Source organism: Monodelphis domestica, chromosome 1 (assembly GCF_027887165.1).
Source record: "Monodelphis domestica isolate mMonDom1 chromosome 1, mMonDom1.pri, whole genome shotgun sequence".
Taxonomy (NCBI): Eukaryota; Metazoa; Chordata; class Mammalia; order Didelphimorphia; family Didelphidae; genus Monodelphis; species Monodelphis domestica.
Window position 1 is genome coordinate 342,128,589 of NC_077227.1, and position 27,460 is coordinate 342,156,048.

At 38.9% G+C, this 27,460-nt stretch overlaps 1 protein-coding gene across 4 annotated transcripts in view; it reads left to right on the plus strand.

Annotated features, from left to right (window-relative positions):
- The window catches only part of ARHGAP26 (Rho GTPase activating protein 26), a 577,883-nt gene extending 551,113 nt beyond the window's left edge, over window positions 1–26,770 (plus strand). For 2 of the 4 annotated variants that reach the window (XM_007473809.3, XM_007473810.3), the window contains 3 exons: window positions 940–1,031; window positions 15,061–15,114; window positions 21,080–26,770. In XM_007473809.3, coding sequence (XP_007473871.1) covers window positions 940–1,031; window positions 15,061–15,114; window positions 21,080–21,168 — 235 coding nt within the window. In that variant the 3' untranslated portion in view covers window positions 21,169–26,770. The remainder of the gene's footprint in view (window positions 1–939; window positions 1,032–15,060; window positions 15,115–21,079) is intronic. The other 2 variants (XM_007473811.3, XM_003339558.4) reach the window with 1 other exon arrangement.
- The last annotated feature ends 690 nt before the right edge of the window (window positions 26,771–27,460 follow it).

Genomic DNA, 27,460 nt, shown 5'->3' on the forward strand with positions numbered 1-27,460 from the left:
ACAATGAACTCCCAGAACAGCTTCTTTTCATTTTTGGCAATAAATGGACCTTTCTTTTAAGGAAAATAAGATCTTCCATCATGTCACTTACTCAACTGACCTCAAACAATTAGTTCTCCTCCCTCTCCCAAAGAGAATCTCTCAGAGTTGGTTATCAGTCATAAGGCATCATTTGGGTGCTGTTTAAATTCCCAAAAGCCCTAAAGAAATTGGTGTGTATTCCAAAGCATTTGGCCTTGGGAGACAATTATTAAATATGCATCTCTGATTACAGGTAGGACAAAAGCATATGAATGAGGGACAGTGCCCTTTGACATCTTGCTTTTCCAACAGATCCTGGCCTCCTTCCTCGCCCCCCCAAAAAAAATCTAAAAAAATAACATGTGAAAGGGCCCCCCAATCAACCTGTGTGTCCTAAACAAAGACCCAGATTTTCTGGAATTTCTTCTTTCTGACTCATGAGACATTCCCCAATTTCAACAACAGCCTCTCCTAATGATCTCCTACAGTACAACCTGTTGAAGCTTCTTATACCCAGCCTTTTTAGCCCCAAGACAACCTTCAGGTGCTCCCATTCTGAAGTTCTTGTATGGCAGGCCCTTTTGACACTTTTCAATATTTCTCAGGGTAAGCTTCAGTGTGGCACAGGATGGCCCTAAAGGAAGAATGGTGTCCCACAAAGTTCTGCCTTTATCTGAATATTTCTCATTTTTCTTCTCTGGCCCATGCAATTTTTCCATCTCATGTTCTGACACCTGGTAGTTTTCTCAGATCTTCCAATGAGAAAGAGACAGAGAAGTAGGTGGCTTATAAGGAGAAAAGGGGGTGGAGGTATATCTTGGATTTATAGAGAAGTTCCTTTCTTCTTTGTTTGTTTGTCTCACTTTGAGGTTTTGTTTTGTGCGTGGAGACCCACTAAATAAACTCCTGTTTTCACAGCTCACCCTACCGGAAAGCAAAAGCCTTGTATGCCTGCAAGGCTGAACATGACTCAGAACTCTCGTTCACAGCAGGCACTGTCTTCGATAATGGTGAGTGTTTCATTCCTCCACAAGAATGGGGGGGGACCCTTCACACCTTTTTAGAGGTCCCACACAAATGATCAGAGATATACAAAGAATACGGTTGAGTCCTTCTTGTTGCATTTTTTCTCACTACATGACATAACATTTGTGGGCAGGGTGATTGGGTGTGGAGAAATACTAAAAGTTAAAAAAAAAATCATTGCCATCTGGTGAATGGGCTCATCCTTCCCCTTCCCTGCTTCTAAAAAGCAATGAGACAAGGGTCTGAAAGAGATGGAGATGAAAGACGTGAATGACAGAGAGCTGGGAGTGGTTAGAAGCATGGGATGGCATGTCTGGGGCCAAGAGGTTCACTACTCACTTGGGGGACTAGGAGCAAGTTAGGTCCTCCCTACATCTCAGGTTCAAGGTTGCACAAGCTTTACAGAACAGGCAGGGCAGATTCTCCAGTAGCAGTTACTGTGCTGACCCCTTCTTTAGCCCCCAGGAAAAGTTACTGGTTCCCTGGAGGGGGTTAGGAAATAAGTATTTAGATAGAGTTCTTGATAGAGTTCTTGCTCTTTGCAAATATCATCTCATTTGATCTTCACAACAAGCCTGGGGGGGGGGGGTAGGTGCTATTATTTATCCTCATTTTACACTTGAGGAAACTGAGGCAAACAGGTGAAATGATTTGCCTTCCTGACCTTAGACCCATCCCTCTATCCATTGCATCCCTCCAAGGATAGATAAGGGAGCCCAGAAGAATCATTTACCCAACCCAAGTTCTACCATGCAGCTGTTGTAGGAGCTAATGATTTACATGCTATGATATTTCTTAATAACCAAAAAAATTGAGCCCGTGAAAATTGACATTGATATCCAAGAGAAAATAAGGATTCTAGAAAGAAATCCAATTTTCCCTTGTGAGTCATTCTTTCCTAGGTGATACCACCTGTGGCAAAGCTTTGCTATTGACTATTCCAAGGATTGGTTTTCTTTCTTGAAAAGAAGAATTAAAGTCACCTGGGTGATTTAGACATCTGAGTATTTGCCTGTCATCAAACCCAGACTCAGGTGAAAGAGGTGGTGTAATTCTCCACTAAAGATGAATATTTTATCTATAGCATCCCAAGGAGACCTTCTGTTAAGGCATAAAGATATGGAGGAAGTCTGCATTCATATATCAGAGGTCAGGAGCAGGAAAAACTTGGCCTCCTCCCACCTTTCCATTTTTTTTAAAACCCCTACCCTCTGTCTTAAAATCAATATTGCGTATTAGTTCCAAGGCAGAAGAGTAGGAGTCAAGTGATTTGCCCAGGGTCACACAACTAGAAAGTGTCTGAGGCCAGATTTGAACCAAATACCTCCTTCTCTAGACCTGACTCTCAATCCACTGAGCCACCCAGCTGCCCCCAGCTTTCCATTCTTATACCTTACTCTTCCCAGTGTAATTAGAGATGCAGTGACCCTGGGCTCCTTGCTGTTCTTCCAACAAGACCTTCTCTTAAGTTCCAACTTTTTTACTGGCTGAGCCCTTGCCTGGAATTCTCTCTCTCTCTGCTTCCTCCTGGCTTCCTTCAAGTCCCAGCTAAAATTTCACCTTCTGCATGAAGCCTTTCCTGATCCCCCTTAATGCCAATGCCTTCCCTCTATTGAGCGCTTCCAAGTTATCCCATCTGTATCTTGATTGGACATAATTGTGTATAGTAATGGCAGCGAGGGCTGCCTTTTACCTTTCCTTGTATTCCCAGTATTTAGCACAGTGCCTGGCATAGTGAAGGCACTTAATAGATGATTGTACTCTAACAAGGCAAAACCTCCTGGCTCTTAATGCCCCTCCATCTTCCCTAGCCATTAAAAGACAATAAGTGCCTTCAGAAAGTCCTTGAGTCCCAGCTAAAGCCCAAGGCAATAAGCCCTCCCATGCATGGGATCCTCCCATTTAAACACAAACCCATGCCAGGATGGAAAAAAAGGAACCCTGGGAAGAGCAAGGAATGCTGGGGGATGTAGTACCCTGGTACAATTTTTTTACATGCACAATCCACTTCCAGAGGAAAAACTGTGGGAGTAGAAACATAGAAGAAAAACAACTTCTTGATCACATGGTTCGATGGGGATATGATTAGGGATATAGACTCTATAAACAAGTGGTTCTCAACCTTTCTAATGCCATGACCCCGCAATACAGTTCCTCATGTTGCAGTGACCCCAAACCAAAAAATTATTTTGGTGGCTCCTTCAAAACTGTAATTTTGCTACAGTTATGATTCGATATGTAAATATCTGATATGCATTATGTATTCTCATTGCTACAAATTGAGAGGTTGAGAACCGTTGCTATAAATGATCACCCTAGTGCAAATATCAATAACATGGAAATAGGTCTTGATCAATGATACATGTAAAACCCAGTGGAATTGCACATTGGCTACAGGAGAGGGGAGGGAAAGAGCATAAATCATGTAACCACAGAAAAATTTTCTTAATCAATGAAATAAAATTTTATAAAAAAGAAAGTCAAGAATAAAAGTAAGATGTTAAAAGACAATATAGAAGAGGAAAAAAAAAAGAGTTAGCCCTGGGAGGCTTCCAGGGACTCAAAGGAAAAGATTTAGTCTTTTTTGATCCTGCCTTTCTGGGTAGGCTGGCAAGGTAATGGAACTTCAGACTGACTTGGGCTGCCTAGCTTTGTGGCTCACAGCCTGGGTCTCCTCTTTTAGGGCTTACTCAGTGCCTGTTCCCCTTGCAGATGAATGTCCAATCCAGAGTTTCCCCCAAACTTGGTGGCTTGGTGCCTGTTTTTATTCTTTTTATTTTTAAATAACAGAAAGCAAAGCCACAAAAATCAGCAAAAGAGTAACCATCTCAAAGCCATTCTATCTTTCAGTGAGGGCTTTTCTGGCCCTGACAGAGAGTCAGATACTATAGGAAGTTTTGAAGCCAATCCAATAGTAGGCTGTCTGAAGCTATGCAATTGATGAATGACACCATGTTAGCTCCAAACAGGGGCCTTTGAACATGAAGTGACCTTTAGGACAAATAAACTCAAAAGTTGGATTATAGCAAGCCACCAGGCCTTCCGTGTGTGCAGCATGCATAGAGGAAGGAGATGACAGGGCCTCCACATACAGATTAACAGGGAGATTGAAGAGATTACAGTATTTACAAGTAGATTCAGAGTTTAAAGGTCCATTTACTCCAAGTCCTAGCACACAAGGGCAAGGGGCCCTACAGGGGCCAACTTGGTCTTTTTCTCTTGTAAAACAAAGTGACCCTAACACTCAGGGCTGTGTAGCAGCTAGCCCACACGTATGGGGGAATGGAATGTGTGTCTTAATGTTACCTTATTTCCTTAAATATAAATATATTCCAACTGTAGATTGCACAAGCAAACCATTTGGGCAAAATTTACTTTGGGGGCAGCTGGGTAGCTCAGTAGATTGAGAGTCATACCTAGAGATGGGGGGGTCCAGGGTTCAAATCTGTCCTCAGACTCTTCCTAGCTATGTGACCCTGGGCAAGTCACTTGACCCCCATTGCCTAGCCCTTAACACTCTTCTGCCTTGGAGCCAATATACAGTATTGAGTCCAAGATGGAAGGTAAGGGTTAAAAAAAAAAAGTTTACACCAGTTGGAGATTATGGGAATAGCCCTCCCCTCTCTTTCTCACACACACACACAATCAGAATGCTGCAACCTATCTCTGTCCCCTCAAATTAGAGGATAGTCCTGTGTCCTGGACATTCTTTAGTCCATGTCTTTCAGCAGGGGCAGAACAATCACATATCTTATGATGGAAAAGAAAGGAGAGGCTTCATTTAACTAGACACAAGCCTCTTCCAGGAAGCCTAGAGGCTGCCAGATTAAATGTAGGGTTCATCAGCAAGCTTCATTCAACCATCAGAGGCAGTGAAGCTTACTAATTCCTCTACAAGGCAAAGGGATAAACAAAACTCCAAGAAGAAATTTCTCTTATTGGCTAAGCTACTGTAGAAGAATCATAGAATTTTACAACTAAAGTTACCTTAGAAGTCATTTGGTCTTTTTTTTTTACAGATGAAGAAACTTGGACTCAAAGAAATTAAATGACTTCCCTTTGATCACAATGCTAATAATAAGCATTTGGGGCAAATTTCAGATTCAGATCTCTTTATTCCAAGTCCAGTGGTGTTTTTTCCCCACACTATACCAGAGAGATCAGACATCCAAAGGAAGGGAATGCATTTATTAGTCAGGAAGGGCCTTTTCCCTTACACCAGGCTATATTAATTTGCTACTAAAAATAGGAAGTGAGGGCCAGTTAGGTTGGATTCTATAAGTAGATTAAAATTGGGTAGAAATAATCCCTTATTTGAATCTCTCAAGCCACTCTCACCTGTCCTATGAGCTTAATCCTCATACTATATTTATGTACCCCACCTCCTTCTTTCTTCTACTTCTCTCCCCTCTCTCTTCCCCACCCCCCACCTGATTATAAACCCCTTGAGGGTAGGGCCTGGGTCAGTTTTCATCTCAAGAAAATTTCCCAGTGGCAGGTTTCCATCTTACATGCCTATGTGGTTTCCTTTGCAAAACCAAATAATCAGAATGAATTAGGTAGAAAAAAAGAGTGAGAATTTGAGGGGAAAGTCTGTGATTTCACAATAATTACTCCAAAAGGCTTTGGATTCCAGGGTGCTAGGCTTTAAATTCAGAGTCATTGCTCTGTCAGCTTTTGAACTTTGTGTTGGGAGGGAGTGGATGTGCAATACTCAGAAACGAACGACAGTGTCAGCCTCTGCAAATCTACTAGGAAACTGTCCACTTCACCAAGTGCACCTCAGATGATAACTGGAAAGAGAAATGATCCACTTTCTGGGGAATGTTATTCATCCTTAAGCAATGTGATTAGTGATACCTGGAAAAAACCATGTGGTAGTCAATAAAATTAGGTTCTTGGGATACTTTTATCAAGACCTGAGATCAGCAGGATGCATTGACTCCCTCAGTGTGAAATTATTGCAAGAAAATAGCTACACCCATTTTTTTCCCCCATGGCAGAAAGCCATCCTCACTCAGCAGGAGCCATTGATTGCCTGAGATGTGACCATCTCAGGATATAAAGTCAGGCTCATTCAGCCTGCCAAAGTTCCTGCTGCCATGCCAGCTAGTGCCCCTTGCCTTTGGGATATCCAGTAACAATGACCCTTCCATTATGGAAGGCATTATGAAAGAGTGGGGAAGAAGAAAGTAAAAGAATATTTTTCCCTTATAGAATCTTACTGTGATCTAAGCACTTTTTTATTTTTAATTTTAATTTAATTTATTTCTATTATTATTTATAATAAATATACTTAAAATATTATTTCATTCGACCTTGTAGCAACCCTGCGAGGCTAGCAAAATTATTATCCTCATTTGAGGAAACTGAGGCAGACATATTAAATGATTTTCTCACAGATTCTGAAATCTCTGAGGCTAGATTTGAACTGAGGATTTCTGCCTCCCAAGCCCAGCACACTCTATTCATCATGCCATTGGCTGCCTTGACAGGCATGTAGCTGGCCTTTGAGCCAAAAAACTTGGCTTATATACTTACCAACCAAATGGTTGTATGCAAGTCACTTAATTTGAGCTTCAGTGTGATCATCTGTAAAATGACACCAGAATCACAACATATTTGTAATATCTATATTGCTGGCCTTAATGGAGTTATTTGGAAGGAAAGTTACTTTGTGAAACTGTAAAATGCCCCATCAGTGCTTGGGTGACTGACCACCTGGTTGGCAGAAACATGGGCACTGATGAGATCATGACTCCCTTTGGGTCTTTCTCCTTTAAAGTTCCAACTGGGACATCATCTCCTCTGCCATATATCTTTCCTGAGCTCTCTCACGTAGAAATGATCTCTTTTTCATTTGAATTATTCACAGATTTAGAGCCAGAAAACACCTCAAAGGTCATCATGCAAACCCACTCCCCTTTTTAAAAATTCTTAGTTTCTTTCCTAATAATAACTTTAAGGAAAAAGGACAAGCATGGAGTAGGCAGATGGATTAAGTGACTTGCCCAGGGTCACACAGCTAAGAAATGTCTGAGGCCAGATTTGAACCCTGGTCCTCTGAACTCCAGGCCTGACAGCCTTTATCCACTGAACCACCTAGCTGCCCCCAAACCCCTCATTTAATCAGGCCCAGAGAGATCACAAAGTTAGTATCAGCTATTAAGATTCAAAGCAAAGTCCTCTGACTTCAAATCTAGTGTTCTTCTCCCATTAGCACACTTCCTCATTAAAAGCACCATTTTATTTAGCTTATTATTTGGGGGCAGTTGAGGCCAGGAAGAAAATCTTCACAGCATCTTCTTCCAGGGAGTAAAGCCCTTCCTCCCTCCTTGTTGAACTGAGCTGAATATCTATGTCAGTGCATGAAGTTTGTTTAGAAGTGAGGCAGTAGCTGGTGTCATCAGCAGGCTTCTCCATCGATTGTATATTTGCTGGGTCAGAGAGCTGCCCAAGGTTCTGCCCACAATACTTCATGGGCATAAATAGATCCCTCCCTCCAATGCTGTTTCAGTTCATTAAGTGTGTATTGGGTATCCCTGAGTGCAGAGCTAGCTACAATGGAAGGCCCATTGCAACACTCTTGTCTGTACATTTCATGCTTTATCCAGACTATTCCCAGATTTCCCCCTGACTTCTCCCACCTCCATGTTTTCTTGTTCCCTCTCTTCCACTTACCCCTTTTCCAGAGCCCACCATCCCAACCAACCAATTAATTTAAATCCTCCCATTTCAGTCGTGCTTTGTGAATCTGTAACATGCCTCATTGCTGCTTGGGTGACTCGGGTTCATAGAATTAGAACTTTTTCCCATCTGTGTGGTTGGCAAAAATATCAACATTGATGAGATTGTGGCCCCCTTTGGGTTTCTTACCTTCAGACCCAATCAGGGAACAATTCCTCAGGCATTTCTCTTCCCTGATCCTCCTCACTTTGAAATGATCTCTTTTTTCGAGTGGCTCAGGCCACCTACCCTGTGCACATGATCGTTTTTTTTCTAATTACATATTATAGTTATTTGTCTACTTCACATTTTCTCCTTCCACATTTGTTTCCCTATCAAGTATAAACACTTTGAGGGCAAGGATTATAGCCATTTTTATTGTTGGAGGCCTAGGTTGAAATGTGATCTCTGTTGCTGTGGGAGATTGTGCAGGTCTCTTAAGCCTTTCTGATCTGTTTTTTTGTCTACAAAAGGGAGCAAGTTTTGACTCAGGAAAGTCTGGGTTCAAATTTGGCCTCATACACTTATTTGTGTGACCCTAGACAAGTAATTTCCTATATGCTTCAATTTCCTCAACTACAAAATGGAGAAGATTATAATAGCACTTATCTTCCAGGTGGTACATAGTAGATGCTTAATAAATCTTTGACTCTTCTTATATTTTAAAATTTTTAATTCATTTTAAAACTTATTTTAAAATTAGTTTTTTTAATTTTTAATTCCTGATTCCCTTCCTCTCACCCTTCCTCCATCCATATATCAATTATACATGTGAAGTCATGCAAAATATATTCCCATTTATTACTTTAAAAATAAAGCTAGCGGGCAACTAGCTGGCACAGTGGACTGAAAGCCAGGCCCAGAGATGGTATGTCGGAGCTTCAAATCTGGCCTCAGACACTTTCTAGCAAGTCACTTAACCCCCATTGCCTAGCCTTTACAGCTTCTGCCTTGGAACCAATACATAGTATTGATTCTGAGACAGAAGGTAAGGGTTTTAAATGATATAGCTCTAGGATCTGTTACAAGCTAAAGTTTGACATGAAAATTTAATCATTGTTTTGTACATTAATTTAAATGTTTTTCTAAATTTCCTTTTTTTATTTATAAACTTTACTTCAAGAAATATGAACATTTTCAGATAGAAAGCAGAAAAAAGGATTGTAGCTGAAACTGTGCATTTCTGTTATGTTTAGCTCATGTTTTTTAAAATGATAAATTCAATTTAGCACAATAGTGTTAAATTGTTTCCCTATTTTGCTATGTGCCCTTCTGTTTTCTTCTGAGTGCTTTAAATATTTATTAATATTAATTTCTTTTTTTGCATCACTATCCATATCTCTATTCCCCTCAATAATACTCTTCTCTTTCCAAAAACAATAAAAGCCTTCCCTCTTAATAAATAAGTATAAACAAATAAGACAAATTCCCCAAATCAAACCTATCTGAAAATATTTGTCACCTCATGTACTTTCTTCATTAGTCTTCTAGGATTCTGATTGGTTCTTAAATTTTTCAGAGTTATTTTCTTTTATGATCACATCATTTTATAAATTGTTCTCTAGTTCTGCTTTCTCCACCCTGCATCCTTTCACATCTTTCTAGATTTCATTGAATCCACTCCTTTCATTTCTTACAGTATAGCACTTCTTTACATTCACATGCTATGATTTGTCCTGCCATTCCCCACTTGATAGGAATCCACAGTGCTTCCTTTTGAGTGTGGGTGGGGGATTGTTTTTGTTTGGAGTTTTTTTGCTATTACAAAGAGTGCTACCATAAACATTTTTGCACCCTTTTCCTCTGGCTTTAATCTATGTGGAGTATATGCCTGGTAGTGGCATTGCTGGGTCAAAGAGTATGACCACTCTGTCATAGTTCCAAATTTGCTTTCTGGAGTGGACCAACTCATATCTTCACTAAACACGGCATTAGTGTACTGGTTCTCCCACATTCATTTTTCATCACCTTTGACAATTTAATGAGTGTGAGGTAGAATCGAATATGCATTTCAGCTATTAGTGATTTGGAACATTTTCTTCACTGTTGATAGCTTGCATTCTTCACTTGAGAAATCCCTATTCGTGTCCTTTGACCAGTTGTATTTTGGGGAATGAGTCTTATTCACATACATCTGTGTGGATATCAGATCTTTATCAGAAACATTTACTGTAATTTTTTAAAGCATACCTTATCTTCCAATCAATACTATGTATTATTCCAAGGCAGAAAAGTGGTAAGGTTTAGGCAATGGGAGTTAAGTGACTTGCCCAAGGTCATACAATTAGGAAGTGTCTGAGGCCAGGTTTGAACCGAGGAGGACCTCCCGTCTCTGGTCCTGGCTCTGAATCCACTAAGCCACCCAGCTGCCCCACCCCATCCCATATTTTCTTTCTACTTCTAACTATGCCCTACTCTAAAAAAAAAAAAAACCTTTTCAAATGTATATAATCAAATTTGTCCATTTTTTGTTTTTCATCATTTGTCTCTGGTCTTTGTTTGATCAAGAATTCTTCACCCTGACCCTTGGCAAGTCACTTGACCCCATTGCCTAGCCCTTACCACTCTTCTGCCTTGGATCCAATACACAGTATTGACTCTAAGATGGAAGGTAAGGGTTTATATTTAAAAAAGAGAGAGAGAGAGAGAGAGAGAGAGAGAGAGAGAGAGAGAGAGAAGAAAAGAATTCTTCACCCTATCCAGAATTGTAAAAGAAACCTCCTCTTCTGCAATTTTTTAACATATGGTATTTTATGGAGGTTCAGAAGATTGTAGGCTCACCATTTTAGATTTGGACGGGACCTTGAATGCCTTCTAGTACAACTCCTCTTTTTACAAATAAGGAAACTGAGACCTAGAATGGGGAAGTTAACATGCCCAGCATCAAGCAGGTAATAAATAGCAGAATTAGGATTTGAACACAGATCCTCTGAGTATAGCTAGACCAGTATTTTACTTCTTCTCCTCTATAATGCAATACCTTTTATTTAGGTCATATATCCATTTAGCTATTACTATAGCATATGAGATACTGACCCAAGTTTCATTTCTCCCAGCATATATTCCAATTTCCCCAACAGTTTTTGTCAAATACTGATTCCTTATTCCCAGTAAATTCGCCTTTGGGTCTACTAAACACTGTATTACTATATTCAGTTGCTTCTGGTGCTTGTGCTGATTAACTTTTCTGTTGTTGTTTTTTAAACTACTATTGATTTTAACATTTCAATAAAACATTTTATAAAAATTTATTTTCATAATTCTTTGGTGTTTTAGTAAGTGGATATTTTATACATTTAATGGTCATTTGGCTTTTTTATATTTCTTGTGTTTTTATAACATAAAAAGATTAATTTCTTATATGTGAATTTATCTTATATCTTCATATGTTAATAAAGTTACTGTTTCTGAGATTTTTTAAATTAAATTTTTAGGATTCCCTAAGTCAAGTATGTTATCTACAAAATCTTGTTTCCTCTTATACTTACTTAATTTCTCTTTATCTTATTACTATAGCTAGCATTTCTAAAACTGTATTAAGTTACATTGGTGAAAATGTACATCCTTACTTTAACCCTGATATTTCTGGAAAAGTTCCAAGAACCTTTTTTTCAAATAGATATTATTTACCATATCAAGATAAAACAAGTCCATTTATTCCTATACATTTTTCTTTCTTTAGGTTAGATATTAGAACTAAATTCATTCATTTCCAAGGAGGAATTTGGTTGGATAACTTCTTTCCATATTTTCAAAAAAATTAATTTAATTATAGAGTTACTTGTTGAATAGCTGATATAGAATTCACTTGTATAAATCCATAAAGGCTTGGATTTTGTTAATTTTCTTTTCTTTAATTTGAGAATTCTTCAAGGTTGTTTGGTTGTTTTTTTCTGAAATTTGGTTATTTGAATTCTCTGTTCACTGATATGAGTATTTTCTAGTTTTGTTTTGTTTTGTTTTCTTGGTAGATTTGGACAAAGTAATTTCTCAAAACTTCTTTTGTTCTCCATCTATTATGAATTTTTTATTATTTGAGCAATTTTCTTTAATTTTATTTTCAAAAATTACATTAGATTATGATTTGTTTATTTTATTAGTTTTTTTCCTTTCAAAAACCAAGTCATGGTATCTATAAATTAGGTTTATTTTTTTTTTCAGTTATATTTAACTATTGATTTTCAGAATTTCTATTTTTGTGTTTATTGGGTTTTTAGAGTTGTGATTTCTTTTAGTTGTTGAGTCCTTCCTCCCTCCCTCCCGTCCTTCCTTCCTTCCTTCCTTCCTTCCTTCCTTCCTTCCTTATTTGATTGATCTGTTCCAAGTTTGAATCCTTCAAGTGCCCTTATTGATAAACAGGACTTATGTGTTGTAGTTAATAAGTATTTTAAATACTTCTGCTTTTTTGCATTTGTATATGAGGTTTTTATACCCAAATCATGGTCAGTTTTTGCAAATATGCCATGAACTGTTGAGAAATATGCACACTCTTTTTAATTGACCTCATTTTAAAAAAAGAATAAAAAAGAAAGGAAAAATTAAGCAGACCTAAAGGACACATCATCTGAGTCTGACAGCAAATACAGTGTTTCACTCATAGTCTATGACCTATTGTGACAAGGAAATCACTTTAAAAGACTGATATATATTAATTTAAGGTCACCAAGGAATTCAGCTATGTAATTCCTAAATGAAAACTCAAGTCAGCAGTCAACCTTTTATGGAGTTTAATTACAACAGGAGGAAGAAAGGAATTAGAGATAGAGAGAGAGAAAAGGGAGAGAAGGGAATAGGACTTAAATACCCCTTCTGTTTAGGCTGGGCCAAAAGGCCCAAGCCCTTAGATAGCTGGGGCAAAAAAAAGAGATCAGTCCCTATTACTCACGTGACCAAAATGGAGAAACAGTCTCAGAGGCCCCCACCTTTAGCTTCCTTCAGAGCAAGCTTCTCAGAGCACACTCCAACCACTCGGACAAACTCCTCAACCACCACCTCTGAGTCTTCAGCCCCCTCTCTCTTTAAGGATACCATTCAAGTTCCCTCCCCTCAGTTCTCACATCTACCAATCACTCTCCATCAATTTCCCTGTACCAATGGAGGCTCTAGCTTAACCCAGGACCGCCCAGAGGTCTCTGGCTTTGCACATGTCTGTTGAAGGTCATATTTTCAAATAATTAAATCTTTGATCCTTTGCTACAGCCCTTCCTAAATCCTGTTAACCTGAGTAGGGTAGAGATTGGAATAATTAAATTTTGATCTATGCTGCAGCCCTTCCTCAATCCTGTTAGGACTGAGTAGGGTGGAGATTGATTCCAAGTATCTCCATTGTATCAATTCTAAAATCAATCATGACTCAAAGAAATTCCTGTTCTATGCTTAAGCATAGGTCAAAGTCCTTTCCATTGTTCGGCAAAAGGTTTCTGTCCTAAAGTAATCTTAAGAAGGGAGGAGGAGGAAACTCTCAAGCCAATGGGGTTCACATTCCAATAGCCAAGACCCACTATCAATAGGAAATTTTTCAAGTATGAAATTTCCCAATGGTGAAATTTCCAACATTTATAAGTCTAAGAAATTTTGAGGTTTACAATCCCCCCTGATGATCATTGGGAGACTAGTCTCCCCATTGATCATTTAACATAATCATTTTGTAGTTCTAAATTCACTTCTAACTAAAGATATGCACAATATTCAATTTTCTAAGAGAAATTAGAATAGTAAGAGAGGAAATAGAAAAGAAAAGAAAAGAAAGCAAAACCAATGTTTGCTAGGCGCATTGACAGAAAGCCAAATTAGGGGCAGTCCCTTTTGGCATAAATGTGTACAGTTACAATAAATGTTCAATCAAAAGTTCAGTCCAATCAATCACATCCAAAATTCATTCTTGATCTTCTTGATGAAGTGTAGGTTTTCGGCATCTTTCTGCAACAGTTCATTCTCTGGATATAAAAGTTTCAAGCTTCTTTCTTGAAGATCTTTTCTCAAACAGAATCAAAATCTTTGAATTTTTTTTTTATAAAAGTAAAATCTTAAACAAAATTCTTGGATTTTTATAAAAATACAATCTCAAACAAAAAAAATTCAAAAATTCTTAGATTTTAAATTAAAATACAATCCCCCCTGAAGTAAGTATTTAAAAAAAATCAAGTTTGAGGTTTACACTATGCAAAGAAGGGGAAGAAGTACATTTTTTTTCATCCCTTCTTTAGGGTCAGTTATAATTAAGCAATGTATAAGGGTTTCTAGAGACAGAAGTGATGGTACACTTTCTATTTATATAGTTCTCATTGTGTCTGCAACAGGTATAATTAATAACCTACAATTTGCCAGCTTCAATGCCACGTTTGAGGGATTTAGTGCCAAAAATCAAATAATTCTGGTGCTCACAAAGTTTAAATTTATTTTCTGCTCTCTGGAACTTCTTCCTTCTCCTTTTCTTAGCACCCTCATAATTGAAAGACCTCCCTCTTCATATTTCCATTGAAAAGTTCAAAATTAATCTTTATATCAGTGTCACAATCATCTCTGACCCCATTTGGTTGGCTTCAACTTTTCAGAAGGCAAGGAAGATGCATTTTAACTTGTGATTTCTCAGTTAATCTCTATGGAAACCGTTGTGGGGATGAAAACATTATTTTATAAACTCTGTTGGAGTTCCTCAGCTCTGTCTCTTGGAATCCCTGGCTTCTTTAAAGACCCAATTCAAGCAGCATCTTCCTCAGGAGACTTTTCCTAGTTCCTTTGCCAACTCAAACCTTCCCCTCTAAAACTACCTCCCATCTAATCTGTATTAATCTTGTATGTACTGAGTTATAATCAGTCTGCCCTTTTAGAATGTTTGCTTTTCCTTTATATCTTCATCTCTTGGTACAGTAACCCAAACATAGTAGGTACATAATAAATTCTTATTAATTGATCTTATGAATAGTAGGATGCTACTTTACATGGATTGTCCATCTTCCCTCAAAGAACTTGAATCTAGTCAGGGCAGCTAGGTAGCTCAGGGGACCTGGAGTCAAGAAGATATGAATTAAAATCTGGCCTCAAACAATTGTAGCTATATGACCCTGGCTAAGTCACTTAACGTCTGCTTGCTTTAGTTTACTCACTCACAAAATGGGGGTCATACCCCTTTCCCCCCAGATTAAGGCAACACCCTAAAATCAGCTAAGAACATTGCTTGTTAATAACCAAATGCTAAAATGAGTGACAAGGATGCAAATGAAAATGACAGCCTCAGAACTGTAAGGAACTTTGGAGGTCATCTTGTCCAATTCCCTTATTTTACAGATGAGGAAATGAGACCCAGTGAAAAGAAGCAACTTGCCCAAGGTCACACAGCTAGTAAGTGACAAAAATCAGGACTGGGTGCCAGATTTCCTGACTCCTAGTCCAATGTACTTCTCCCTATGTTGCCACTGCTTCTCTAAGGCTTGTAGGAGGTTAGAAAAGGAAGAAGTGAAGATCTTTTGGAATCACAAGGGATACTTCCATGAAGTTGGCAGGACTTGAAGGATAATAATAATGATGATAGCTAACATGCTTACTAAGTGCTAGGCACTCTGCTAAGCACTTTTTAAATTATTATTTCATTAGTTCTTGATCCTCAGGAAACTGAGGCAGAGACTAAATGACTTGTCCAGGGCTAGGTAAATGCCTGAGCCTGGATTTAAACTCAGGTTTAAATAAGGAAAGGGGGAAGTATAAAAGGTAGCTAGATGTAGGAGCACTAGCATGAACCCCCTGCAGAATGTTGCCATCCAAGATGGCACCTGTTGAAGAGCATCTAGGACCAGTCCCAGTCAGTAGGTCAGCTTTCCTCCTGGGGTTCACTTGTCCACTGCTAATCCTTTCAGTTTTTTGTTACCATAGTTTCTCCAGGCTGCCATTGCATCAGCACACAGGGCTGAATAGCTGATGTTGAAGAGATTGGCCTGAAAGAAATGGGTTCAGGCAGCAAGAGATGATGGACAGAACACCAAGTTGAAGAACCTGGGTTTGAATCTTAACTTTGAAAATTAACTTTCACACATGCTAGAGCATTTATTCCATTGTTTCTTCAGTCATGTCCAATTCTCTGTGACCTTATTTGGGGTTTTCTTGGCAAAGGTACTGAAGTGGTTTGCCATTCCTTTTTCAGCTCATTTTACACATGAGGAAACAGAGGCAAACAGAGTGAAGTGACTTGCTCAGGAACATAAAGCTAGTAAACATATACGGTCACATTTGAATTCATGAAAATGTCTTACAGTGCTCTATCCACTACACCACTTAGCTGCCCCTCTAGAACATTTGGTCCCTCAAAAATAGGAGAATGGAACCAAAACTACTCAGAGAAGTAGAATGCTTTTCTTCCCATCTCTACATCAATGCAAGAACTATTGAGGGGAGGATGGGCAGAAGAAGGCAGAATCAGAATCAGGAAACAAAGGAATGTGGGTCAATAGTTACATATATTTAACGATATATATAAAAAAGAGGAAAATAGGTAATATTAAAAAAGAATCTGCTTTTCTAATTTTATATTTGATTAGTTTTTCCTAATTGCATTTCTGTATGTTCCTTGACTCATAGTAAGTAGGTACTCAATAAATATTTATCAGTTACTTGAGTAAAACAAAAAAAGGAGAAATATTTACTTCTTCTGTAGAACTTTAGATAATTTTATTTTCCCATTTAAAAAATTAGGAGAGTGAACTAGGTGACCTCCAAGTCTCCTTCCAGATCTACAGCCCTAAGATGTGTCTGGATAAGAAGTCTTGTCGGGGATTTTTTTAAACAATTACCCTCCTTCTTAGAATAGATACTGTGTATTGAATGAGTCTGATAGTATATACAGTATTCCACCCATCTCTGCAAAGAGGGCAGAGGAGCAATTAGGACTAGGCAGTGGGGGTGATGTGACTTGCCCAGGATCACACAGCTAGGTGTCAAGGATTTTGTTGTTTGAGGGCTTAAGTTTTCCGAGGTTACATTATGTTGAAACTTAGGGACTTGAGAATAAAATGAAGCATGACATTTGGGGCAGCTCAAAGTGGAAATTCCCTTAAAGTACAAGTCTGGCAGATAACTTGAACATCAAGAGGAATCCTGGCATGAAGATTTAGGTTTCTATTTTGTAATGGGAGTTGGTACTGATCTTAGAAGTTTTTCAGTTGCTAGATGTGAAGTATTGAGTCAATATTTGTGATAGAGGTATGGATTGGATTTCAGTATCTTTATCATTGGAGATCTAGATAGTAAGATATTTAGTAGCACTCAAGTCTTCCTAGTAACTTCAGTTAAACAAACTATTAAGCACCTACTAAGTGTGAGGCCCCTGTGCTAGGGAGTATTGAAAGCACCAAGAATTTTTTTTTCCTTTGTGTGTTTTTTTAAGAGTTTTAGTGTTTAGTGTTTTCTTACAGTATTTTTTTCCTACTTCCTCTTTAAAGATACTGACAAAAGTCCAAAGCCCAGCAGCTACTTTGGAGCCTTTCCCAGAGTTCAGTATCTGAGTATTGTGCAAGGGAATTGATGGCAGAGTCACCAGAGGAAGGAGATAGAGGGGAAGGCTTTGACCCTCTCTCTTCCAAAGAGAAATTTAGATCTAGAAGAGGCTGGGACAATTTTGATCTTATTAATCTCGGTACAGCTCCACCTCTTTTTTTCCCCTTTTCTCCACACTTTTCCCCGTTATCTGCTTTCTCGACTCTCATATTCTGTCCCATTCCCAAGCCAGAGCCATGTTTATATGGTAGCCCTGGAGTGGAAGTAGTTTTCTAAAACAAGTACAGGAAGTCACTTAATTAGCCTGGGGAGGGGAATAGGGGAAACTTAATTCCCTCAAAACAATCTCAGAAAATTAGAGTTTCCCTGATAGACAAGAAATGAATGCCCTTGCTCTCTCCCCAGAGTGAGGTTTATACAATCAGTGCTGAAACATCAATATCCCCTTCACAGTTCTTCCTTCCTTCTTTCCTTCCTCTAGCTTTTGGCTACTCTGCAAATTCAACAAGGCTTATATAATCCTTTCATCACCACAATGGTTTCCATAGAGATTGATTGTGATGTCACAAATTAGACTGTATCTTCTGTGCCAGTTGAAAAGTCAAAGCCAACCAAATAAGGGCAGAGAAGGTTGTGACCCTGAGATGTAAAGACTAATTTTGAACTTTGCTTTGAAAGAAGGAAGAGGAGGGCTTTCAGTTATGAGGGTGCCAAGAAAAGAAAGGAAAAGAGGAACTTCCAGAGAGCAGAAGAAAGTCCTGGAGGACAGAGACTCTACCTTCTTTGCTTTTGTGTTCTCAGCATAGTGACATGTAAATAGGTGTTTAATAAATTCTTGTGGAGAATGCAATGACCAGATAGATGACAAGAGCAAAACCTGACTCATGAGGGAGTGTTATTTATAATGACCAGAACTGGCCAGAAAGAAGAGATAAAATCATGCTTTCTTTGTAGAAGTGTGGGGGTGGAGATGAGTGGAACATAGCTATACTATCAGACTCATTTAATGAGTGGCCTGGTTCTTCTAAACTCTTTTTTCCCCCCTTTTAGTTCTCTGGCTAGGGAAGGGGATAACAGAAATAGAATGTTTAAAAGTAGATCAATAGAAATTAATTGAATTGAATGAAGTTCACAAAGGAGAAGGGAGTATGCAAATGTTGACTAAAAGGGAAATGAACAAATACAGGTAAAGATTAAGGGAACAATTAAATGAATAGCTGGGAAGGAGACCATAGAACTGTATTCAGACTAGATATTAGGGTTCATCGATACAAACAATTCAGCAATTACCCCTAATGAATTGGCATTGCAGTTCACTCAGAAAATCTTAGACAGTGTCTAAGTAAAAGTAAAAAAATAAAATAAAAAAGTAAAAGTCAGTAAAATGTACTAAAACCGAGACTTTTGGAATACCCTTTATAAATAACTTGAGTTATCTCTGGCCAGAACCATCCTGGAGGTGGGTGGGGATTCCTTCCCAAACTCAGCATGTTCAAGCCTGGACTCATCATCCTTCTAAACTTTCCCCTAACTTCTCTGCAAAGATGGGTGGTACTGCATATAGAAATAAGCACTCAGGTTCAGAAACCAGGAGTCATCTTTGACTCTTTCCTCAGCCCTCCTATCTAATTTGCCAGGCCCTACACAGGCTTCCCCCATAGCATTCTTAGCACTGATCTCCTCTCCATTCCCCCTACCACCATCCTACTTCAGGTCCCTTTCCTTTTGTCTACAGGAACCATTGTTGTTGTTTCATCCTGTTTGACTTCATGACCCTGATTTGCCAGTTTCTTGGCAGAGATACTGGAGGGGTTTGCCATTTCCTTCTCCAGCTCATTTTACAGATGAGGAAAATGAGGCAAACAGGGTTAAGTGACATGCCCAGGGTTACACAGCTAGTAAGTGCCTGAGGCCAGATTTGAACTCGGGAAGATGAGTCTTGCGGACTCCAAAGCAGGCACTCTTTCTGAAGTGCCCCCTGGCTGCCATTAGAACTTAACCAATAGCCTCCTAATTAATCTTATTGTCTCCCATATGATTCTTTTTCTTCTTTTTTTTAAACCCTTACCTTAGAATTGAGATTAAGTATTGGTTCCAAGGCAGAAAGAGGACTTCAGTTCAGTTTAAGTGATGGCTTCAGGGTCAAGTGTCTGAGATCAGATTGGAACCCAGGACCCTCATGTCTTCAGGCCTGGCTCTCTATCAACTGACCCACTGAGCTGACCACCACCCCACCCAGCCCATTCTTTATTTTTTTCACTAAAATTATTATATTGTGAACTTAACCAATACAAACATTTTAATATACATCAAGTAAGAACATCTAATTACATGAGAAACTGAACTCCTTTTATAGTCTTCTAAAGAAATTTATGTACTTATATTAAATTTAACATGGAAGCCAACAAAATTCCTCTATTACTTTCCCTTTCTGAATTTTTTTCAGTGCAGCTTCTATTTTTTTATAATGCTATATTTTTGCCTCGGAATTTTAATTATTTACTTTTTGTTATTCTGACCTTGACACACATCAATAAACATGTCTATATACAAAGAACAGAAAAGGAGAATTGTATATGAAGCCATGAATCTCTAATATTTGCAGCTTGATTTTCCCCCCCAAGTTTATAAGAAATTCAATACTTTAGTTTCAGGGCTGCCCTGCTTGGCTTTATCTCCAGAACTTCCTTCTGATCTTTTTTGTGTACCTTTTCAAATATTTTATTGATGCTTCTCCTTCTTGCTCCCCCGCCACCTTATTAAAATAAACATAGAAAACAAATTCATTTTACAAATATGAAAATGTGTCATTTTTGCATTTAAAGAAAAGGTTTTCTTGTTCCTTTTTTTTATTATACTTATCACTAACCAGTAACTCTCTCCTCACCCTTTAAATACATTTCACACCCTTACCAAAATGAACTTCCTTTTGCATGAGCCTGGCCATCTCACCACTCTATTCAAAACCCTATTGCCTATAGACTAAAATGCAGTATCCTTAGCATGGACTGTATAGTTGCCCTCAACTTCTCTTTCTAGCCTAATTACATATTATTACCTCCCTTCATGAACTCCAGGTGTCCATGTCCTTTCCCCAGACTGGAAAAACCATCTCCTCTACTTATCCAGGACATCTCCCATACCAGAAATCATTCTTCCTTATCTCCTCTTGTTAAAATCTTCCCCTCCTTTCAAGGTTCAATTCAAGTACCCCTTCCTCTTTTGGAGACTTTCCTAATACTCAGAAGTGAAATCCATTTTTTTCTTTATTCCTATTAAATTCAGGCTTGCATGATATTTTTTATATATGCTATATCCCCATTCTCCATAGCTTCCAAGTTCCTCAAGGTCAAAAAGGAGAGTTTTTTCATTTCTGTATCCCCCAAACCACTGCCTTGCACATGAAAAATTAATGTAGGTCTGAATTGGATAGTAATACCAGTGATTAGATTTCAAGCTCCTTACAGATGTAGACTAGGTTTTATTTCTCTTTATGGCTCTCTCAGCACCTAGAAATTATATATTTATATACTATTTACATTTATAAATATATTTATACACTTTATTTATATGCTTATATATTTTATATAGTTATTTGTGTTATTTATTGTATTTATATTATGTTTATAATTTATTTTATTCATGGTTGTATTTATCACCTTTAAATACATTTTACATAATTATATAATATTTTATATATAAATTCATATATTATATATAGTATGTTTGGGCATAATAGGCCCTTAACAAATGTTTGCTAGGGAACTTTTTTAATGTTTCCCCTTTTTTCTTTTCATCGCCTCTTTCCCTTCTTTCACAGTTCATCCATCTCAGGAGCCTGGCTGGTTAGAGGGAACTCTGAATGGGAAGACAGGATTAATCCCAGAGAACTACGTGGAGTTTCTCTAACTTCAGACACCCGAGAAGTACTGCTGAATGTTACATGGTATCCATGACAACTGCTGATCAGGGTGCAATAGATCATTTCTCTTGGCCTCGGAGGAGAAATGCAGGGCGACGGACTCTTTTTCTTCTGTCAAAATGAATGTTTCTGTGAATCCTCTCATACCTGTGTGTCTATCATCATCTCAGCCAATGCACAAGCAGTGCTATAAGTGGTCATCTTCTCATGAATGCTCCAAACAGAGAAGACTCATTCTCCTTCTGGAGAGATCTGAGCACAGAACTCTGGGCTGTAGGAATAGATACGAAGTTGTCTCAGAAATCGGGGAGGTGGGAGAAGGAGACTGATTGCCCAGAAGAGGGGTCTCTCTCTGAAGGTGGGGTGGGCTTCTGCTTTTGTTTACAGTAAGCTCTTTCTTTGCTCACAAGCAAGCTGCTGTCTGATCTTGGAGTGGGAAGGGGTTAAGGCATTGTTTACAGAATTTCAAACCACTCACTATTTCTGTAGCAGCTGTTTGCCCATCTTGGGTAGAATTCTGTTCAGTCTTCTCCAGGGAGGGAGCACTCCCCTCACCCACCCCCCTCCAGCAAAGGCCTATCTCTTCAGCTGAGGGCTGGGATCACCTGGTAACCACAGCAACCTGGCCTGCTGCAAAACAAACAAAAAAGAAAACAATTTCTAAAACACAATCTCCTCCCCACCCCCCACCCCTTTCGCTTTTTTCCTTCATCCTCTGGCTTTAGTATTTTTTCCTAATGGTTTTAAAGAACTACTTCACTGTAGAACAAGGAACTGGAATGGTCTCTTTGGGGCAAGGCATGCCAGCAGCTGGGAATTGGCCCCTTTCTGGATGAGCATACGCAGTACCAGTGTATATTTGGAGCAAACCCTCATAACATTTTTGAGATTAGATTGCAGCAAAGCAAAACATTCATGCTGAATTCAACTGGTATTTCTGCTCTGGAGGACAAGATGCTGCTCCTGAGAGATGACATTCCCTTTGTCTTTCTGCTTGTCCCATATCTTTCCCATCACCCCTCCAGGACTTAAATAGAACCTCATCCCTTCCGTTCCCCTCCAACCCTTGCTTATCAGATTCACCTGACAGATTCTTGAGCTGCCATGTCTGGAGAATGGGCACCATTCCTCCTCAGTGGTTCTTAAGGATGGCCTGTTCTTACCATGTGGCCTACTAACGATGCCACAGTTATTCACTGCCATTAGGCTAAAAAATTATATTTTAGTCCACATAAGTACTAGATTGTTCCTCTAGCAAATGATGATTCTAAACCTGCCCCTCCCCCAAAAAATGTAGAGGGAAAGAAGTGGTTTCTTGCTAGTGATATTCTCTTTGCAATCAAGGGTGAGCACTTGGAAGATCTTTTGGGGTCAAGCTTGTCTTGTGAGATTTACTTAGGGTAGGAAGGAAGAGGCCAGAATGGGACCATTTTCTGTTTCTGATTGGATTGTCAAAGGTTAAAAGCTTTAGAACTTCTTTTGAACAGTGTCTCATTACCTAAGACTCTCAGAAAAGAAAAAATGATGAGCTGCTGACTACCCTTTGGGACAAACATATTTATTTATCCTAGGGAGAATTGCCCTCTCCCCACCTGACCCTTGAGTCCTATGACTCCTGTGGAATTAATTTCAGTGAAAGAAATGAAACTTGAGTTGGTGAATTACTGTATCTTTTACTTTTTTATTGAAGAAATTAACTTGTAAATAGAAAAATTTGAATACTCTATGGTAAAGTTTTATATTTGATATTTTAAGCTGAGCTATAGTAAGTGAGCTACTTGACCCATGTATATAAAGCTTTTTCAGTAAAGAGAAAAGACGATCAGGAGACTTCAGCCAGTATATAGTCCTGACAGAATCTGAGTTAGCCCCAGCTGCTTTTGTTCTGCCCTTATTTGTAGGTGGTGGAAATGGATTTTGTTCACTTTTAGTGATCCAGAAATATTAGCTAATTATTTCCCAGACCTTGGTGTTGGAAAGGAAAGGAGGAGCTTAAGTAAATAAAAACTCCCACTGAGTGATTGATCAGTTCCTAGAGCTGTGAAGGTAGAAGAGGTAGAAGTGAGTTTCCATGGCCAGTGGGTATGGGGCGTTTAGTTAGTATTCTCGTGGGGGGGTGGGGGGTAGCACATAATGAGGAGATCTGACAGCTTCTGGAATCTATAGCTTTCCTTCCCCCATAACCTGAGAGACTCAGTAGCTATGAAGTAACTGCAAAGGATTAAAATTGAGGCCTTCTTGGAGGTCTTTGTTTCTGTCCTTCCCCCTATTTCCTAGTTGCCTTTTCCTTCTTGCTGTGAAAGTAAGAGGTGAGTGATGGCAGGGAATATGCCCTTCCTTTTATCCTCCTTGGCATGTAAGGTTTTATAGCCTTAGTAATGGGTTTAAAGTTATCAGGACTAGAAGCTTAATTTTCTGCCCCAGTTTATGTGAGTTCCTCCTTTTTTTGTCACTGCTCAAGGATCAAGCAGATATTTTCTGGTAACCCAGTCAAGGACTACCAAGAACATTGGTGTAAAATAAGCAGGACCAGAATTCTCCATGGGCAGAAAGAAAGAGGGTATTGACATTTACTCAAGGAGCCAGGCTCCATATGGATAAGACAGAGTGCATTCTTTGAGAGGTGAGAGGGAAAGGGAAGGATCTCCCAAAGAAGGGGAGGTTACTTCTCTAAGATAAAGAATTTTCAGTCATATCAAGTATGCCCTCCCCCTCCAGTAGACAGGGGTAAACTAAGGTTTTCACTACACATGGCATGTTTAAATAGTAGTATGTGGGCTCTGCACTGACCAAGGGAAGCGATGGAGCTTGACTAGGGAAAGTTTTCTCCCTTGGCCTCTGGTGGTCTCTTAACCAAAGCATTTTCCCTTGGAAGCTTATTCTTGAGTCCACAGCAGGGAATCTTGTTCTGGAGCCAAAGGGAATTAGAGCTACTGTCCTTGGGATTTTTCAGGCTTACCCCCTTCCTTTGCGAGGCCAGTGGCAGGTGGTTCTTCTGTTTTCTGTTTTTCTAGGCAGCCTCTCTTCATGTCTAATAACCCCAGACTAGGTTAAAAAAAAAATCACTTTAAATAGGGGCAAGAAGAATAAAGACATTTTCCTTCTATCCTTTGTCTTTAATATTCCCCTGATTCTCTGGCTCCCAGCTTGACTAGAAAATGTGAGTGGGATGGGGTGTTGGACTGAAGTAGAGGAGCTGGTCATCGCCGAGTGTTTGCCCGAGTTCACCCTGGAACCTGACCCTTCTTGTAGAGCCTCATGGACCCTTTATTTTCATTAAAGTGATGAAGACTTCCTAGATGGCTATGAGAAACTCAAGCTGGCATAATTCCCAGCATCTAGGAGCTCAACAGTTCTCCCAGCTATTTTTTTTTTCAGATCTCCAACCATTATACAGCCCAACCTTATGTTTACCACATCTTCAATGAAAATGTTCTTCCATACCTCTGACTTCACTGCAGTGTTGGTTGGTCCACTTTTGGCTTGGTGCTCCAAGGACACCAAGAACAAATAATGGCAGATTTGTGGGCAGCCCTTGCCCAGGACTCTATTTTTAACAGTTCTCAGAGAGGAACCCAAATCCCTCTCTAAAGGATAGATTTTGGACTAATGAAAATACTGTCTAGATGAGAAGAGCTTTGAGTGACCTAGAAGTTCATTGTGGCTTTGATCACCAGATGCTACAAATTGTCTGTTGGACGGTTGGGTATGAGTTGCATTGGGAAAGCCGTTCCTCCTCAAGCCATACAATTCAACATAGGCTTAAATATGTCTTAAAAAAAAAAAAAAACCAGTCAATTTATAACTAGAAAAGCAGCTAGTATTAAAATTTTGTCTGCCTCCTAATTTAAACTTTTTTTTCTCACTATGAATATGGTTCATTTTAGGGAGTTAACCATTATCTCTGGCTAACTTTCCTATAATCAATTACTTTGACAGTTGTGCCTCCAACTTGCCAGCAAAGTCAGCAGCTGTTGGGCAATTCACACCCTGTGCTGGTGTTTAAAAAATTTTGCTGTACACCCAAATGTGTTTGGCAGCCACACCAATCCCCCAATAAGGCCGAACTACTCCCTATTTGTAGAATAAAAATGACACCAGTAGCAGTGAAATCAACCTTACTCGTTAGACTATGTGTGATAAGACTCCAAAAAGTTATATTAGCTTCTTCCTTTTACACCCACAGTTTTGGCTTAAAGAGCTTCCAAACATGGGGTGAAAGGGCACTAAAAAAATCCAGATGCTCTCCAGGGCCAGCCCAAAGACCAAGCAGTGGAAAAAGGCACCTTGCACCATTTGTAGAGGGATTTTTTAAGAGATGAAGGAACTGTCATCTCTGTGGGTCTGCACATTGCAATGCTTTTGCTAGATGGGAAATATAGCGTGATAACATCTTTGGAAGTCGAGTCTGGGCCCAGAATGCCATTGAATGCCAAGGAGAACACAGTTTTGAGCCCCTGTGTGTATAATAATTTTGTGCCATTCCCCTAGTCAAAATTCTCCACAATATCCCCAATTGAGAACAAGAGAATTAGAATAAAAAAAAAGAAAAATCAGCAGGATATCACCACATCTGGGCTACTTGGACCAGGCCCTGGAAGTGTTAAATGATGGTACCTATTGTTTCCACCTTGCTATACAAAGAATATAGGCATCTTTTTCAGGCATTTATGTGCCCATCCTCACAGGCTCATTGTATCCAGGGTTCATTCTGTTCCTATGAAATGGAAAGATCTGAAAATTCAATGTTTTTGCGTCTGTGTAGATGTATATATACATAACATATCTACATATATCGCTATATAGACAGACACCCATAAGCAGATCCACAGAAGCCTGCAGTCACTGAGCCATTGTAGATATAAAGATTCAGGAGTTAAGGAATAGGTAAGAGAGGCAAATAATTGACTCTAAAAAATGATCAGAGATGTAAATTAAGTGCCATTTTCAAACTTTGTTCATATTTATAAGATGTTTCCTATCTGCAGCCATGTTCTTTATTAACTTAATCAAAAGTGTGTTGAAGTGTCATACTTGGAAAAAAAATCATACTGGATTGTGGTAACTGGCTTTCAGCTGCCGTGTCCATAAGCATTCTCGAAGATGTTGATATTTCTGGAAAGAGAATATGCATGTTTAATTTGTAATTGGGGCTACCTTTGAGTGTGCTGTAAAGTGCTGTGTGATGTAATAAATATTAATAAAGTACTTAAAATGGCACCTTAATGTTTAAAAAATTATACTATATAAATAATGCACTATCTTAAACTTCAACTCAGTATTTGGTATTGACTGGTGCGTAGAATTCAATACAGCAATTACCAAGTCATTTGTGGTTAGAGTACAATTCACCCCACACACAAACCCCAGTTGTTAGTAAAGCAGATTTTTGTTTCATTTTGTCATGTGTGAGCTTTTTTTTTTTAATGTGCTATTGCTTTATTCAACTGCAACTATGGAGACCAAGCAATTTCTGTCCGCGTGGCCTTTGAAACTTTCTTTTCTTACATTTGGTCAATTTGTGTGACAATCTCTGGGAAAGGAGTGGAAGTTTGATTTCATATTAAATGACTTTTCCATTTGGTGGCACGTCTGTTTCTTGGTTTTCTGATCACTTTTTTCCATCGTAGAATCAATATTGTGTATAGGTTCCAAATCAGAAGTGCGGTAAGGGCTAGGCAATGGGTGGTAAGTGACTTGTCCAGGGTCACACAGCTGGGAAGTGTCTGAAGTCAAATTTGAATCCAGGATCTCCCATCTTTAGGCCTGCCTCTCAATCCATTCAAACCTCCTAGCTGCCCCACAATGGGTCACTTTTAATATATATGTATCTTCCAATCAGTATAGAAAGAGCCATTCTATTTATCTTAAATGTTTTTGAACAATTTCAATTAGTTTTTACTGGAAGATCTGACATTGAGTTGAAGTTATCTATGGACACCTAAAGTTGGAAGTGTCTCTCAAGGGTCATTGGGTCTAATTCCTTTATTTTACTCCTATTACTATACTAAAAATAATGGGGGGAAAAAACCAATTGTAATCACTGGCATTTATTTACTATTTTTAGTTTTGCAAATGACTTTCTTAAGTTCATCATATAACTTGGTTTCCTCTTGAGGTCCAACAGTTGTTAAGAGACTCCCAAGGTCATAGAGTATATAACAAAAGCCTTAAGAACTAAATCACAATCCTTTAATTCCAAATCCATTTTCCTCTCTACTGTACCAAACTGTATCTGATTGAACCTTCCCACAGAAATCCCCTCTGCAACCTCCTTGA